This window comes from Schistocerca piceifrons, chromosome 4, assembly GCF_021461385.2.
Source record: "Schistocerca piceifrons isolate TAMUIC-IGC-003096 chromosome 4, iqSchPice1.1, whole genome shotgun sequence".
Lineage (NCBI taxonomy): Eukaryota > Metazoa > Arthropoda > Insecta > Orthoptera > Acrididae > Schistocerca > Schistocerca piceifrons.
Window position 1 is genome coordinate 359,059,580 of NC_060141.1, and position 14,838 is coordinate 359,074,417.

General features: G+C 44.0%; 1 protein-coding gene across 1 annotated transcript in view; it reads left to right on the plus strand.

Annotated features, from left to right (window-relative positions):
- LOC124795840 (facilitated trehalose transporter Tret1-like) overlaps positions 1 to 14,838 on the plus strand; it is a 55,793-nt gene that overhangs the window by 24,230 nt on the left and 16,725 nt on the right. Inside the window, exon 3 of the mRNA XM_047259922.1 lies at positions 7,301 to 7,627. Within this exon, the coding sequence (XP_047115878.1) occupies positions 7,301 to 7,627 (327 nt within the window). The remainder of the gene's footprint in view (positions 1 to 7,300; positions 7,628 to 14,838) is intronic.

The window sequence follows — 14,838 nt, forward strand, 5'->3', positions numbered from 1 at the left end:
GTTACAGTACTCAATTAGTCTTTCTCCTCTATCATTCCTTGTCCCCAGCCCATATTCACCTGTAGTCTTTTCTTCTATTCCTTCCCCTACAACTGCATTCCAGTCCCCCATGACTGTTAGATTTTCATCCGTCTTTACATACTGTATTACCCTTTCGTTATCCTCATACACTTTCTCTATCTCTTCAGCTTGCGACGTCGGCATGTATACCTGAACTAACGTTGTCGTTGTTGGTTTGCTGTCGATCCTGATAAGAGCAACCCTGTCACTGAAATATTCACAGTAACACACTCTCTGCCCTACCTTCCTATTCATAACGAATCCTATTCCCGTTATACTATTTTCTGCTGCTGTTGATATTAGCCTATACTCATCTGACGAGAAATCCTTGTCTTCTTTCCACTTCACTTCACTGACCCCCCCCTATATCTAGATTGAGACTTTGCATTTCCCTTTTCAGATTTTCTAGTTTCCCTATCAAGTTCAAGCTTCTGACATTCCACGTCCCGACTCGTAGAACGTTAACCTTCCGTTGATTATTCAATCTTTTTCTCATGATAAGCTCCTCCTTGGCAGTCCCCTCCCAGAGATCCGAATGAGGGACTGTTCCGGAATCTTTTGCCAATGGTGAGATCGTCATGACACTTCTTCAATTACAGGCCACATGTCCTGTGGATACACGTTACGTGTCTTCATTGCAGTGTTTACATTACCTTCTGTATTCTCATGCCGTTGATCATGGCTGATTCTTCCACCTTTAGGGGCGGTTTCCCACCCCTAGGACAAGAGTTTGCCTTGAACCTCTGTCCGCTCCTCCGCCCTCTATGATAAGTCCGTTAACAGAATGAGGGTGACTTCTTATCCCGGAAGTCTTCGGCCACCAATGCTGATTATTAATCAAAATTCAAGCAGCAGCAGGATTCGAACCCGGGAGCGAATACGTTTTGAGCCTGAATCAAAGATGCTAGCCTTTTTTTTTTTTGCATTTTGTTCGTTGTTGATCGTTGTCTTTGGTCCCTGCCGACGTCACATGACATTCGGTCAAATTCGTTTGTTGATCCTTCGACTCAGTTTTTTATTACAGTGTCCAGTCATCTCTCTCACGCTGAATGTTACTTACATTCTTCAAACTTTAAGTACATATTACTAACATATCTGTCTAAAATGTAGATGTCACTTCAGCTGCAAGTTTCTATTCTACAAATGTTTACAGCTGGTAATCTAGATTTAGGTTACATTTTTGTAAGTAATCAGTACGTATTTTTCTTTCCCGTTGATAGTATGTTAGTGTCTTCAGTCTGTTTCCCTTCAAACACTACCATGGAACTTCCCAAAAAATTTCAGGCCTCTATCTCTAATAGATTTTTTGTGTACAAAATAAGTCAGAAAATTTAACCCTCGGAAAATTCAGTTCAGAGTTATATTTGATCTATGGCTCATGTCTGTTGCTTGTAGCACATCCTATTTGCATAATCTTCTTGGTTTACATGCTCCTCAACTTCTCTCTTCTTTTCTTATTTCTCATTTTACTCTGGCGTCTTTGGTTGCCTCAAGGACCCGTCTTTCAGCTTCGGTCACTCTCATCAAATCGACTGCTAACAGTGACTGTCTCATATCAAATACAGACTACATTGCTAGCAACTCTAGAACTTCACACCTGCTAACTGCCCCATATTAAAACAAATTACAGACATAACAACTTTCGAGAATGACAAAATAGCAGAAACTCAAACTACAGAAGAGCTTTTAAGGAAAACAAAGCTCGAGAAACAGGTATACATAAGACCATCTTCTAGCAATGCTGTCAACTTGAAAAACAGTCGTATAGTCACAGACATAATGTAGGGCTGCGTGCATAGTACATGTTTCTCGAACAGGAGTCTAACGGCCACATTGGCGCGTGAAAGCAGCGAAAAAATGGGTGCGGACGCACGCCGAGAGATCTTTAAGTGGATATTAAAACAACGTCCTGATGTCCAAATCAGTTTCTTTAATTATCACACTGATTTCAAATCAAAAACAAAACGATCGATTTTTCGAAGCGGATTCACACACAAGTTACCGTCAGTGACACAGGGCAGTTGGTACCACAGTACAGCTATTGAGGAAGAGGACGAACTATACAGACTCCCGAATCAGATGATGCAGTACTCGACAGTTGCATGTGAAATGAATGTTTGCAGAGTATTGTATTGTGTGATGAGTGTTACTATACCCTACCATCCACAGATTACTATACCCTACCATGCACAGAAACTGCATGCTTTGACTCCTGCTGACTTGAACCTCGTGCCTTCTTCAGCCAATGGTTCTAGTATCACCTTACAGTCCATCTTCACTTTCCTTCGTATGTATATTTCACGGTTGAAACCTTTTCACCAGAGATGGAATTCTAAATACACTCATTCTCATAAATTAAGGATAATGCTGATACATTGTGAAAGAACGCTCTGGTGGGTTGTTTGCGGGTTTAAATCACCTCGGGGTATGACCATGCGGTGCATTTTACCTGCGGTCGTCGCACGGTGGCGCTGGCAGCAGTCCACATGTGCAGAGGTGTGTTGGTGCATATCAGAGTACGGTGCGGCGAGTAAGTGTGCAGACGTTTTCAGACGTGCTAATGGTGACTATGTGTTGAAAATGGCTTAAAGAACACATACTGATGACGTTAAGAGGGGTAGAATATTAGGGCGACTGGAGGCTGGTCAAACACAGCAGGTCGTAGCATGGGCCCTCCGTGTGCCACAAAGTGTGATCTCACGATTTTGGCAACTATTCCAGCAGACATGAAACGTGTCCAGGCGCTATAGTACGGGACGTCCACAGTGTGCAACACCACAAGAAGACCGATATCTCACCATCAGTGCCCGCAGACGGCCACGGAGTACTGCAGGTACCCTTGCTCAGGACCTTACCACAGCCACTGCAACAGTTCTCTCCAGACACACAGTCTACAGACGACTAAACAGACATGGTTTATTCACCCGGAGACCTATAAGGTACATTCCACTGACCCCTGGTCACAGGAGAGCCCGTAAAGCCTGGTCTCAAGAACACAGTACATGGTCATTGGAACAATGGTCAAAGATTATGTTCACGGGCAAGTCCAGATACAGTCTGAACAGTGATTCTCGCCGGGTTTTCATCTGACGTGAACCAGGAACAAGAAACCAACCCCTTAATGTCCTTGAAAGGGACTTGTATGGAGGTCGTGGTTTGATGGTGTGGGGTGGGATTATGATTGGTGCACGTACACCCCTGCATGTCTTTGACACAGGAACTGTAACAGATCAGGTGTACCGGGACGTCATTTTGCACCAGTATGTACGCCTTTTCAGGGGTGCAGTGGGTCTCACCTTCCCCCTGATGGATGATAACGCACGGCCCCACCGAGCTGCCATCGTGAAGAAGTACCTTGAAACAGAAGATATCAGGCGAATGGAGTGGCCTGTCTGTTCCCCAGAGCTAAACCCCAGCGAGCACGTCTGGAATGCTCTCCGTCGACGTATCGTGAAGATCGTGCTACCTTATGTATCTTGGTAGAGAGTGTTATTAATATGCAATGTTCTAAATAGATCTCGCACTACGTCATTTCCCAGCCGCGCAATTGTTCTAGGCCGATGTCAGTATTGTAGTCACCTCAGACAGTTTACAGGTGCAGGGGAATGGCACTTTCGTTCTGCCTCGAGAAGACGGGGTGGATATTCCCTAGAACGATAGCCGTTTGGAGGGAAAGAGAAATTTCACCAGAGGACCGTTTGCAGGTAGGGCTCGTATTGATCTGCCGTAGGAAAGCACCTTACGGAAGTGCCGTAAGCAGGAAGAGGGGAATGGCCAGTGACAATGCCTACATCACCTCTTAATTTCTAATTGGCTGAAAAGCCTATATTTGAAACAATTTCTTGGAGTAATCTGGAGCTAGCGAAGTCGAAGAGTCGGTTGGGTCCCTCGTGGGGAGTATACGTCGTGTGGCTTCTGGGGCAGAGGTTGTGTTCGTTGTGTACGTTCTAAGTCGCGAGTGTGTGATCATTCGTGATCAACCAAGGGGACGAGTTTAACACGAAGGCTGAGGGAATCTGAAGTACGTTCCCATGCACGGGTGACAGTTTCTGCGTAATCATTTTACTGTTGAGCTCTGTGAATTGTGGGAAATAACGAGTGTAAATTCGCACGTGGGCTAGGAGTAGCGGCTTTGACTAGTAATCAGAACGACCTGGGTCCTGGGTTCGAACCTAGCCACTGCTTAAATTCTGAATAAACGTCGTCAGCAATATCAGCAGAAGACTTCTAGCATAAGAAGTTACCATCGTCCCGCCTATGTCCTTGTCAAAGAGGGCATAGGAGCGAATAGTGGTTCAAGGCATTCTCTTAGCCTTAGTATGACAAACTGCCCTAAAAGGAGGAAGATTTAGCAATGATTAATGGGTTGAGAATACAGAAGACAGTGGAAACCACGGCATTAACGATCCAGAATGTATATCCACAGAACGTGTGGCCTGTAACTGCCCCGTAATTGAAAAAGTGTCAGGATGATCTCTCCATTGGCGGAAGAATCCGGATAGTCCACCATTCGCATCTGCGGAAAGGAACAGCAACGGAGAGGTGCCCATGAGAAAGAGATGCAATAGCCAACGAATGGATAACAGTCTACGAATAGGAGCGTGGAATGCCAGATTTTGGACATAGTATGAAATACAGAAAGCCGGAAAATGGAAATGCAAAGGTTCAGTCTAAATATAGTGGGGGTCAGTGAGGTGAAATCGAAAGAAGATAAGGGTTTCTGGTCAGACGAATGTAGGGAAGTTACAACAGCAGCATAAAATCTTATACTTGGAGTAGGATTCGTTATTAATACGAAAGTAGGACAGAAAGTGAATTACAGGGAATAGTTCATTGATAGGTCAGATCTCATCAGATTCGACAGAAAACCAACATCGACAATGACACTTCAGGTATACATGTCGAGATCGCAAGAAGAAGATGAACAGATACTGAAAGTATGTACGATGATTTGAACAGGTGATTTAGTTTGTAAATTGAGATGAAACTCTAACAATCATGAGGGACTGGAACGTGGTTATTGAGGAAGGAATAGAAGAAAGGGTTACGCGATAATATGGGATTGACAGTAGGAACGAGAGAAGACAAAGACTAATTGAATTCCCCAATACATTTCAGACGTCAGTAACGAATACTCTGGTCCTGAATCACAAGAGGACGAGGAATATTTGGACAAGACCTGGAGACACGGGAAGACTCCAGCTGTATTACACCATGATCAGACAGAGATTTCCAAGTTAGATATTGGATTGTAAGGTGTCCTCAGGAGCAGATATAGACTCATATCGCAATTTAGTAATGACGAAGACTGTGCTGAAGTTAAGCCCGCTCGGTTAGCCGTGCGGTCTAACGCAAGTCATTCCGGAATGGGAAGGAGCGTCTGGTTCAAATGGGACTTAACTTCTAAGGTCATCAGTTCCCTGGAACTTAGAACTACTTAAACCTAACTAACCTAAGGACATTAAACACATCCATGCCCGAGGCAGGATTTGAACCTGCGACCGTAGCGGTCACGTGGTTCCAGACTGTAGCACCTAGAACCGCTCGGCCACCCCGGGCGGCGGAGCGCCTGGTCCCCGGCACCAATCCGCCCCGTGGACTTGTGTCGAGGTCCAGTGAGCTGGCCAGTCTGTGGATGGTTTTTAGGCGGTTTGCCACCTGCCTCGGCGAACGCAGGCTGGTTCCCCTTATTCCGCCTCAGCTCCACTATGTCGGCTATTGCTGCACAAAGAAGTTCTCCACGCACACGTAGACCACCCTTCCTCCACCACGCAAATATAAGGGCTACACTCGTCCAGTGTGAGACGTTCCCTGGAGGTGGGGCAGGGGGGGGGGGGGGGGTAGTCGTCGTGGGGTTGCGGACCACTGGGGCTGCGGAGCGGCCGGAGCCTCTCTGTCGTTTCTAGGCCCCCGGTTAACATGCAGTTCAATACAATACAGTACAATGCTGAAGTTTAAGAGCCTAGTCAGGAATAATCAGCGCACAAAAAAGGGGAATACGCTGTTCATGAATCACAAGAGGAGGAGGTATACTTGAACAAGACTCGCAGACACGGAAAGAAGGGACAAAAAGATAATTTAATGTTCTCTGGGGCCATAGATACTATGATAATGATAGTTTAGTAGGCAGTTCAGATGAAGAGGAATGGACATCTCTAAAACGGCGACCATAGACCTTGAAAAGAAAAATATAGGTACAAGAAAGATAAATGCAAGAAAACCATGGGTAACAGAAGAAATACTTCGATTCATCGACGAAAGAATGAAGTGGAAAAATGTTCAGGTAAACTCAGTAATACAGAAATACAAATCACTTAGGAATGAAATAAACAGGAAGCGTAGGAAAGCTAAGGCGAAATGGCTGCATTAAAAATATGAAGATATCGAAAAAGAAATAATTGTCGGAATGACTGACTGGCAAATAGAACAGTCACAAAAACCTTCGAATAAATTAAAAGCAAGAGCAGTAACGTTAAAAGTGCAATGGATATTTCACTATTAAATGTGTTGGGGAGAGCGGATAGGTGGAAAGAGTACAATTAAGGCCTCTATGAGGGGGAGGACTTCTCTGATGGCGTGATAGGAGTCTATATATAGAAAGGATAGGGGATTCAGTAATAGGACCAGAATTTAAAATAGTTTGGAAGACTTAAGACCAAAAAAAGGTTAAGACCTTTAGGTTTCCAGCCATGCGTTTTGCCACTGGAGCACCATCCGCAACATCAGTCTGAGCTATCTGAGAAATATATAAGTGAATTTGTTCAAACTGCCGTCTCCAGTTATCAATCAGGCTTCAAACAGATAACATAAAAATTTGACACTCAAATAAGCAAATCATAAACTAACCCCTTATTTATTTTGTGCTGAAAAGTTGTCTAATGATGTTTCTGATCAATGACATTGGTTCTTCATTAATAATGACTGTTAGTCCATAAGCAATGTGGCTCTTTTCTCCTCAGTGGCAGTTCGAAACCTCTTTTCCGTCGTGTTAAAATATTTCAGTGTATGTGACATTTGTCCCTATCATTTCTGTATAGTCTTAAAACTGTAGATGCTCGGAACAGAGCTTACAGGTATAAGAGTCATTGTTTGAAGGTCCAAGCTGTCTGCCCAATACAGCAGCTTTACGGTTTTTGGACTACTCCGATAGTGCCCACAGTTCTTGTGATGCTGGGGTGTCAGTTTCTTCCAAGTCGTCGGCGGTGCTATGACCTGGATATTCCTTTTTGTTGCACGCCAGATGGCGCTCGTGTTCGCTGGGCTGTACAACCTGTGCGGCAGCTCCGCAATGACCGCGAACGCGACACAGATCTTCCTGTGGAGCGGCAGCGCCATGGACTCGGACGTGTCCACCATCATCCTCAGCAGCATCCAGCTGGCGTCCTCGCTGGCTGGCTCGCTGGTGGTGGACCGCCTAGGCAGGCGGCCTGTGCTTCTCACGTCCTACCTCGCAGCCGCCATCTCTGTCACCGTCGAGGGTGTCTACTTCTACCTCAGGGAACACGCCGACCAGGACGTCATAGAGCCTCTCGGATGGCTGCCACTCACCGCTCTCGTGTGCTTCTTCGTAAGTACCGTCGTGCTGCATACACGTTTTATCTCGAACATAATGAGCTCTTTCACACCAGCTATCAAGGATTCCAAAAATATTATGCACATCGTAAAATGAAAATGAAAAAAGGGAGTGTTCTCTGACTAAATTATCAGTGATTCATAATTAGTATCAGTCAACCTGTAACGTCCCCCTTCCATTCTATGGACAACGTTGGAAATATATGACCGTGTAAGCATGTGCCTAAACAATTGGAATAAAATTTTGAAAAGGCTATCGTTCCGAAGATTCAATATAAAGTCGATAAATGAGGGGGAGGTTAACAACAAGATGCCTTCTAGAACAACTTATTCCGCCTACTTAATTACTGTATAATTTAGTATGGTTGTTCGAAAGGTTTGTGCTATCATTCACGTACTGTGCCAACGAGAAAGGGTACCACGTGGATCGGAACAGAATAATAAGAGTTACCGAAATAATTATTAGTAAAAGAAATACGGTCGCCAGCCCAATTGGGCAAAATTTCTGTTCGGCATGTGAATTAATGAGCCGAACAGTCAATGTCAAGAATTGCTCGAACACGCGCGGAAACAGAACGTACGTCAGCAAAAGCAATTGAAACATTTATGTAATAAAGCGAGAAAGATAATAGTTTGCACTCGAAATATCATTAACTAATAGATCTGAAATATTGAAAACATACAAGATAACACTTAGATTAATGGTTACTTACTGTTGTAAGTAACAATGGCGCTACCTCACAATAACGTCTACTATTTTCATATGATTTTTGGAAAATGGCAAGAAATAATTAAAAGAAACTATATTGACTTCTGAATAGGGAAGTAGAAATTGATAATTACGGTATCAAAAGGTAATTGTTATACTTTAGCACGACTGCAAATCAAAATACGAACCAGAACTTTACTAACAACAAATTACAATAATCACTGATATTTGTTCTCACTCATTAATTCTAGTTAGTGCTTTTATTCATAGTGCCAGGAATCATTTTAATTTGGTTAGTTGATTTACTATTTGCAACAATTAGATCGCCTCAGATTAAAGTTCAAATTTAAAGTTAGTGAGACTGAAATTGCTGAATGTTTTAAGTTCAAATCTTAAATCTAACTGAACCATTTAGGTCATAAGCAAAATTAACTGGCACTGCAATTTTCATTTTTCATAAACGGTACTCGGATTATTGTAACAATAGGACAGGGCAGGAACGTACTTCGTGAATGATTTTAGGAGAATCACGGGTAAACAGTTTTGATTAAACAATGGTAATTATTCACTCGCAAAACACCACCAAGCTGAGTAACGCCGTTACAAAACTAGCTGACAATAATCTGCGATGCAGTAATCTTACTTCAGTCCATTCTCGCCGTAACGAAGTTGCTGACGACGATACTGCTGCTGGTTCCTTTCCATGATAATTAGCGAACACGGGAGTTATTGGCAATGATATTGGCGTGGCGGGTTCTTGATGTTGCCGCAGCCAATATTTCCACCGCCCGCGCTCATCACTTGCCACGTGCCGCTAAACAATCACTCCTCCAGTACAGAGCACGCCATCCTTGCGTCCGCACTTCACCAAGTCTCACACCAGAGCTCGCTCTCTGTGTAGTGCGCGCTCTGACGTAACACCCTCTCGTGTCCAGAGACGCCGCAACTCCAATGATATTTATTCGTTGACAAAAACCTAACGTTTCCCTAACATTCCCTCAGCGATTACTCAGCGGTATTTACATAATATACATAATTGATTATACGGCAAAATAAACAAATTAAATCATACATCGTATACATATAAATTTACATAAAGATAAAAGCAAGTATATATACAACAATAAATGGTCAAAGAGCACATCGGCATGAAAGTGTTACAAACCAATACAAAAATTTGAGTGTAAAAACTTACACCAGTGGTTCCCAACTTTTCTGAGACCATTGCGCTCGAGAGCAAGGAAATATTAGCTAGTATCCCTGACCCCCCAACCCACCCCTCCCCCTCCCCGCCACCATCATCAACATTAATACCTAACTAAAACCTAGAAACAAGAAGAATTTTCTTTCCGTACTTTTATTTTCAAAATGCCGATAGATAATTCATATTTAATTTTTGTAGATATTTTAATAAACCACGAATTCATATGTCAACGAGACAACTGGTTCTGCTTATTTTTGACAATCTTCTTCTGCAGGATGATGAAATAGTTCTCAGTGCATCTCAAATGCTGCCTGCAACTCCTTCTCAGAAAAGAAACCTAAGTATCGACACTGAGGGTAGACACTTGTTAAAAAAATGCTTCCTCTGCACCACTCCTCTCTGTAGCGACCCTTGCTTCTTGCACATCCCGCACTCCCATTTCAAATCAACCAAGTTAAAATGTAAGCATTTGATTGCTGGACTCCTCAGATCTTGATACCAAATATCAGGCATTTCCTCCCAACACGGACAACACAGTGGTCGATGACCTTCACTTAACGACCGAAAGCAGCATCATTTGCGTAGAGTTGTCAGTGCTAACAGACAAGCAGTACTGCAGAAATACCTCAGAAATCAGTGCGGGTCTTACAACGAATGTATCTTTTAGGACATTGCGTCGAAATGTGACCTTAATGAGCTACAGCAGCAGACGACCGACAGGGGCACATCGGAGCAGCGCATCTCCTGGGCTCATGACCATATGAACTGTAAAACCGGTCTTGTCAGATGTGTCTCGACTTCAGTTGGTAAGAGCTGTTGACAGGGCTCGAATGTGGCGCAGACCCCACGAAGCCCATGGACTCTCAACAAGGCACTGCGCCTGCTGGTGATGGCTCAATAAACGTGTGGGCTCTCTTTACATGGAATGGACACCATCCTCTGATCCCGTTGCACCGATCATTGACTGTAAAAGGTTGTGTTCGGCTGCTTGGTGACTACTTGCAGCCATTCACGGACTTCATGCTCCCAAACAAGCACGGAATTTTTATGGATGACGATGCGCCATGTTACCGGGTGACAGTTGTTCGGGATTGGTTTGAAGAACATTCTGGACAATTCGAGCGAATGATTTCGCCACCCATATCGCCGGACATAAATTCCATCTTATACACTACTGGCCATTAAAATTGCTACACCAAGAAGAAATGCAGATGATAAACGGGTATTCATTGGACAAATATATTATACTAGAACTAACATGTGATTACATTTTCGCGCAATTTAGGTGCATAGATCCTGAGAAATCAGTACCCAGGACAACCTCCTCTGGCCGGGGTAACGGCCTTGATACGACTGAGCATTGAGTCAAACAGAGCTTGGATGGCGTGTACAGGTACAGCTGCCCATGCAGCTTCAACACGACACCACAGTTCATAGAGAGTAGTGACTGGCGTATTGTGACGAGCCAAGTTGCTCGGCCACCATTGACCTGACGTTTTCAATTGGTGAGAGATCTGGAGAATGTGCTGGCCAGGGCAGCAGTCGAACATTTTCTGTATCCAGAAAGGCCCGTACAGGACCTGCAACACGCGGTCGTGTATTATCCTGCTGAAATGTAGGGTTTCGCAGGGATCGAATTAAGGGTACAGCCTCGGATCGTAATACATCTGAAATGTAACGTCCACTATTCAAAGTGCTGTCAATGGGAACAAGAGGTGACCGAGACGTGTAACCAATGGCACCCCATACCATCACGCCGGGTGATACGCCAGTATGGCGATGACGAATACACGCTTCCAATGTGCGTTCACCGCGATATCGCCAAACACGAGTGCGACCATCATGATGCTGTAAACAGAACCTGCATTCATCCGAAAAAATGACGTTTTGCCATTCGTGCACTCAGGTTCGTCGTTGAACACATCATCGCATGCGCTCCTGTCTGTGATGCAGCGTCAAGGGTAACCGGAGCCATGGTCTCCAAGCTGATAGTCCATGCTGCTGCAAACGTCGTCGAACTGTTCGTGCAGATGGTTGTTGTCTTGCAAACCTCGCCATCTGGTGACTCAGGGATCGAGACGTGGCTGCACGATCCGTTACAGCCATGCGGATAAGATGCCTGTCATCTCGACTGCTAGTGATACGATGCCGTTGGGATCCAGCACGGCGTTCCGTATTACCCTCCTGAACCCACCGATTCCATATTCTGGTAACAGTCATTGGATCTCGACCAACGCGAGCAGCAGTGTCGCGATACGATAAACCGCAATCGCGATCGGCTACAATCCGACCTTTATCAAAGACGGAAACGTGATGGTACGCATTTCTCCTCCTTACACGAGGCATTGCAACAACGTATCACCAGGCAACGCCTGTCAACTGCTGTATATGTATGAGAAATCGGCTGGAAACTTTCCTCATGTTAGCACGTTGTAGTTGTCGCCACTGGCGCCAGCGTTGTGTGAATACTCTGAAAAGCTAATCATTAGCATATCACAACATCTTCTTCCTGTCGATTAAATTTCGCGTCTGTAGCAAGTCATTTTCGTGGTGTAGCAATTTTAATGAACAGTAGTGTATTTATGGGGCATAATCGAGAGGTCAGTTCGTGCACTAAATCCTGTACGGGCAACACTTTCGCAGTTATGGACGACTGTAGAGGCAGCATAGCTCCATATTTCTGCAAGGGACTTCCAACGACTTGTTAGTCCACGCTACGTCGAGGTGCTGCACTACGCCGGGCAAAAGTAGGCATGACACGATATTAGGAGGCATCCCATGACTTCTGTCACCTCAGTGTACCTGAGGAATCTAGAGATACTCCTCAGCTTCGTACTAATATTTCCTGTATCGAGGGTGAGAACAAAGTTAGACTAATTACAGTACTACCGACTGCCCATGTCTGTTTGTCCGTGGCGCTGACTGATCGCACGTGTGTCAGTGTCGTACAACGGCTGACCGTAAGCTCGCAAGTTCCACGACCGTCCAAGCATTACGCTGTGCTTTTAAAGACTAATAAGTAAATATTCAAACAACTTGTTAAAATTGTCATGAATGTATTTTCACACATAAACTTTACGTAAAGCATCTACTAGGTGACTCATACTTGGCGTGCTACACATTCGTCTAGTCTCTTTAGGATCTCAACGCAGGCAGACAGCTACTACCTAATTAGTGCGCACTGGATTGGTCATTAATAATAATCTTTGGCCTCGCTATCTTTCTTCGTTGTCACAGATGGTATCCCCATCTACCGGTCAGAGAACGCATCTATTAATAAACTTAAAAATTACGGCCAGAGAATGAATAGTATTTCTTTTACACTTTAAAGTAACAATGATTAGTTCACGCGTAAATGACGCAGGTTGCCATTTCTTATCAAAGCACTTCATCAGAAGCCAATATTTGGAGCAGTTAACATGGCGGACATAGCTACAGGTTTGTGACGTCATGACAGCTCCCCTTATCATATCTCCATGATTACGGAGCTCCACTGGTCCAATAACCCAATAACCCAAAACGTAGCCAAGCTGGTTTAATTGGAAATTGTTACTTAATCACTTTGTGCTCAACATAAGCAGAAACGGAAGTATTAATACGATGTCAAATGCTTTTTCCATTGAGCAAGAATATCTATGGAATGAGCACTGAGAGGCACAGAACAGAATCTTCATCGCCGAAGTACGTTGGCCAATAGTCACGCGACTGCGATGCGAAGTGAGGCTTATCTGCAAGTGCTCTGCAACCGTTGAATGTCATTACATCGCTACTGCAGAGATATCCCGTTCAAAAATAACTTGCACTTTGTACATTCCTTTCATTGGGATCCTAACATTTTGAATTCTATATTTTGAATGAACGTGGCTTAAAACATGCAGCAGATAAAAGCAAGGGAATTTAGTTTGTTGGCGGCTAGTATCACAGCTCAGAATCGCTGTTTTCTGTAACAGGAAAAGAAGGAGTACCCATAACAATGTTTTTATGTTTTGTGGTGAACATTACCGTATTGCTTTGCCTCTGTTTTAGTACATATGCTACGGCGGCATTGCGAAATAGCTTCCCCATTAGTCAAATTGAAAGTGTTAAAGAAAACATCGAATCTGTTTCAAATTAGCGACTTATCCTAGTTTGAAATTTTTTAATGACTTCAATTCTTCCGCTTACGCTTTCATGTACTATATAGCTAATCTTCGCCTCTTCTTAGCAAGTTAAAATATGAGTCACACATATTCATTCTCCACATCGGAGTACTAGTATTCAGGTTGCCTATTGTAACTATTTAAAAATGAGCAATGGTTTCGAGGTATGTACGTGGGTGGCCCGGAACGTAATGAACAGCATTTTTTTTTCTCAGCCGAAAACAAAGCTACGAATGCGAAACGTTACGTATGTATTATTTGAAGTCTCCTGAGTGAGCGCGCCAAGTTTCCGTACTTCCGACAGATAGCGTAGCTGCAGGACAGTTTCAAAATGGCGTCTGTAGGTTATATACCTTACAAGCAACATACTGTCATTGAATTTCTCAGTGCAGAGAAAGAAACTGTGGGGAATAGTCACAAACGTATGTTGCAAAGTCTGTGGAGCATGTGCTGCCGATACAACTACAGTTAGTAGTTGCGCACGGAGGGCGACGTCATCTGAAGGCGGTTCGGCGGAGTTCCACGATTTGCAGCGGTCGGGCAGACCACCCACGGCTGTCACACCTGACATGTTGCCGCGAGCTGATGTCATTCGCGAGGACAGACGCATTGCGACTCGTCCGTTGGCGCTGCATCTGTCAGTCAGCAAAGGAAGTTTACGCAGTGAAGCACTGGCTCCGCCACCAGGACCAGGATTGGTACCGACAGAGCACACAGGCTCCTGTTTCGCACTGGAGGAAGGCCATAGAACGTGATGGAGATTACGTGGAAAAATAGGATGTGTAGATAGAACACCATTCTTTCGTGCGTGTAATTCGCATTATGTTCAGTAAAGGATTGTTGAAGGAAAAAAATGGGCAACCCTCATATACTGCCACATATGAATCCCGTCTGCTCGTGAAAACTCCTCGAAATGTGTCCACATTCAACGAATTGTCTGGGAGCCCACTCCCACACTACCAGTATTTGTTTAGCACTTTTCTCTTAAATATATGTCGATACAGTCACGTAAATTAGTCCTATGATTTTATGCGTTTGTTGTCAGTATTAATCAACACACAGAACATCTTTTATTAGTACGATAACTATAAATCTACACTTTGGTACTTACTTATGAAACGAGACTGTTCTCTCTTGGACGAATTTCAATTTGT